General features: G+C 20.5%; 2 protein-coding genes across 2 annotated transcripts in view; one reads left to right on the top strand and one right to left on the bottom strand.

Moving 5' to 3' along the window:
- Positions 1 to 541: 541 nt before the first annotated feature.
- Positions 542 to 1,995, bottom strand: PRSY57_1009900 (ankyrin-repeat protein, putative; the record flags this gene model as incomplete). The annotated part of the gene is made up of 8 exons (XM_012907688.2): positions 542 to 567; positions 715 to 787; positions 884 to 934; positions 1,130 to 1,177; positions 1,265 to 1,462; positions 1,644 to 1,711; positions 1,793 to 1,829; positions 1,987 to 1,995. 8 exons carry the CDS (start codon positions 1,993 to 1,995, stop codon positions 542 to 544), a joined length of 510 nt encoding a protein of 169 aa, XP_012763142.2.
- A 224-nt stretch (positions 1,996 to 2,219) lies between these two features.
- PRSY57_1009800 (hypothetical protein) overlaps positions 2,220 to 3,565 on the top strand; it is a gene marked incomplete at both ends in the record, with an annotated part of 1,794 nt that continues 448 nt past the window's right edge. The window contains 4 exons of the mRNA XM_020114855.1: positions 2,220 to 2,409; positions 2,550 to 3,083; positions 3,186 to 3,308; positions 3,390 to 3,479. Of these exons, the coding sequence (XP_019970402.1) occupies positions 2,220 to 2,409; positions 2,550 to 3,083; positions 3,186 to 3,308; positions 3,390 to 3,479 (937 nt within the window). Of the gene's footprint in view, positions 2,410 to 2,549; positions 3,084 to 3,185; positions 3,309 to 3,389 lie in introns of the transcript that reaches the window.

The raw sequence follows: 3,565 nt of genomic DNA, 5'->3' as shown, positions 1-3,565 counted from the left end.
ATCTATATATATATAATGAATTATAATTAGCAAAAAAAAAAAGAACTATAAAAAGAAATATTCTGTTACACATTATATATATATATATATATATATATATATATATATAATGTATCTATTTACTCCTTATTTATATTTCTTATTCATGTTATTTTTGAATTACCCCAATATATCATATTCTTAATGACATTATTTTTTGTTTAATATGTATAATCATATATTTATTCATACATTTAAATATATATAATTTTATATATATTATGTTATATGTATAAAAAATAATATTTTTATTTTAAACTATTTATCCTGTTTCATAAATTTATATTTTCATATGTAACCATTTTATTATATTTATGAAGAGGATAATAATTGAATTTTTTTTTCCTTTTTTCTTTTTTTTTATTTTGAGCTATAGACTTATTGAACTATATGATTGAACATGTATATAATTTGAATATATTTATGATTTATAAAATATGGGGAATTCATTCTAATCCTTTTGTTTCAACATAAACTATATATAATCCTTATTTCTGTCCTCTTATTTTTCTACAATAATTTCGTTACCTATATAAAAAATGAGCGATAAAAAAAAGAGGGAGGGGGAAAATACATTATAACATTGAAAGTACAAACGTGAACACAATTAAATATATATATGTATATATTGTATATATGTATGTATATTTATTTATGTATATTTCTAATGTTTACTTTTGTATAATATATAGGTAGATAATTGTGTCTTTCCATTGAAATCTGCATAATCATAAACGCTTGCCTTATTCTAAAAAAAAAATAAAAAATAAAAAATAAATAAATAAATATATATATATATATATAACAATCATTTTGTCTAAATAATCAAAATATATATTGTTACGTTGTCTCTTATTTGCACATCAGCTCCATTTTCTATCAATAATTTAACGATCTTATAAAAAAAAATATGATAAAGCATAAGCATATATAAAAATAATAAAAATTGGTACACATATTAATTATATGTTAACTATAATATATATATATATATATATGTGTATATATATTTATGTTTATTTTTTATTTTTTATTTTTTTGGAAATATTTCATTATGTAAATTATGTGAAAGGTATATATGCTTTATTACATCATAATGTTTGTATATTATAGCATAGAAAATGGGAGTTTGTCCTTCCTAATAATAATAAATTAAATAGGAATAATATATATATATATATATATATATATATTTATTTATTTATTTATTTATTTATATATATACATTGTCTTTTATATCTATGTCAGCTTTATTTTCAATAAGAAATTTAGCTATATTTATATGTCCATATTTAACACATATATGAAGTGGTGACATTCCTTTGGAATCCTTATGATTTATATTACTTCCTTTTTTTAAAATTAATCTAGCCATTTTTAAACTTCCATTTCTACAAGAGTACCAAAGAGCTGTCCTATTATGCTATATTTTGATTACAATCCGTAGAAAGAAAAAATATATGTATATATATTTTGCACAACATATAAGATGTATTAATATCAACACAAGTAAAAATATATGATCTTTTTTGTTTTAATCAATATAATATATATATATATGTATTTATTTATTTATTTATATTTATTTTATTAGTTGTGCTCACGGGAGGTTGAACATAATCGCCTAGGGGAATCTGCAATTTAGACAAGGAAACCACATCTTCATATATGCCTACAAAAAAAAAAATATATATAATATAAAATATAAAAAAAGAGTATATAAAAATTTAATAGAAGGAATAATATATTATACCCTTTCGAGCAGCGACTAGCAATTTGACTCTCTCTTCCTTAACAAAGAAATATACATATATATATATATATATTTATTTATTTATTTATATAGAATAATTATAATCGCACACAAATTTTTTTTTTTTTTTTTTTTTCATGACAAAATTTTTTTTTCTTTATATAATTAGACATAACATTATATGAATATTTTACTGTTGCCATTATATTTGAAGAATGTTTTTTTTTTTGTTTTTTTTCCTTTTTCTCCTTTATATATTATTGTTATGAAATATTCTCTATCTTAAAATTCACGGTATGTTATGCATATTTATAAAATAACCATGCATTAATATATATATATATATATATATATATATATATATATATGTAATTATATTAAATTTGTTTATATATAAATTTTTTTTTTTTGATAAAATGAAGATACAATGTCTGAAAAGAAGAATAACAAAAAAAAAAAAAAAAAGTTGATATTAGTCCAAGAGAATGGAGTAAGGACCAATTCGTTAGACAATTATACAGGCTTAGGTACCTGCATATTTTTTCGCTTTCATAAAAATAAAAAGACACAAGAAAAATATTACGGCTATTTCTTAGAAGGAAAAAAACATGGATACGGTAAAAAGTTCCCAAGGCCCTTAGCAACATTAAGAATAGCATATTACTACACACATATGTTTATATATATATATATATATACATATTCAATTTTTTACTAACATATTTTGACTTGTGTTTTTTTTTATTTTTTTTAAAAGGCCAATATATATATTATAATGGGGATGTGTATAAAGGGACGTATGAGCATGGTAAGAAAAGCGGTATAGGTACATATATTTATAATATTGATAAGAAAAGAAAAAAAAAGAAAAATGAAAAAATAAAAGTAAGCGATGATAAAGAAAGTGATGATAAAGAAAGTGATGATAAAGAAAGTGATGATAAAGAAAGTGATGATAAAGAAAGTGATGATAAAGAAAGTGATGATAAGGAAAGTGACGATAAGGAAAGAGACGATAACGAAAGTGACGATAAAGAAAGTGATGATAAAGAAAGTGATGATAAAGAAAGTGATGATAAAGAAAGTGATGATAACGAAAGTGACGATAACGAAAGTGATGATAACGAAAGTGACGATAACGAAAGTGATGGTAATGAAAATCATGAGGAGGATAAATCCGATTCTGAATTATTTAAAAAAAATAAATTCTCCAAAGAATTAATGGCACATATAAAAAATATGAATAAAAAAAAAAAGGAAAAGAAGAAAATAATTAAACTGCCTTTAGAAAGTATAATTTAAAAAACATTACAAGTATATAAATATATATATATATATATATATATATATATATATATGTGTGTGTGTGTGTATATATTTGTTTTTATATAAGGGGAAAGTTGTTATTACTATGGGAATTATATCAACGGCTTAAAACACAATGAAGGTATGATGGTATATGAGAACGGAGATGTCTATATAGGAATGTGGAAATTCGGAGAGAAAAATGGACATGGTAAGAATGAATAAATATAATAATACAAATACATTAATACGTTCTCATAATATATATATATATATAAACTTTTGTGTAAAGGTAAATATATATATAAGAAATGTAAGAGTATATTAGAAGGTAATTGGGTTGAGGGATATTTATCATATGGAAAGTGGACTCTTCCAAATGGTTAAAAGAAGAAAAAAAAAAAAAAAAAAAAAAAAAAAAAAAAAAAAAAAAAAAAAAAAATTAAAAAAAAATTAAAAAAAAAAAAA

The sequence above is a fragment of the Plasmodium reichenowi genome, chromosome 10 (genome assembly GCF_001601855.1).
Source record: "Plasmodium reichenowi strain SY57 chromosome 10, whole genome shotgun sequence".
In the NCBI taxonomy this organism is placed as follows: Eukaryota; Apicomplexa; class Aconoidasida; order Haemosporida; family Plasmodiidae; genus Plasmodium; species Plasmodium reichenowi.
This window is presented reverse-complemented; position numbering and strand designations above follow the sequence as displayed.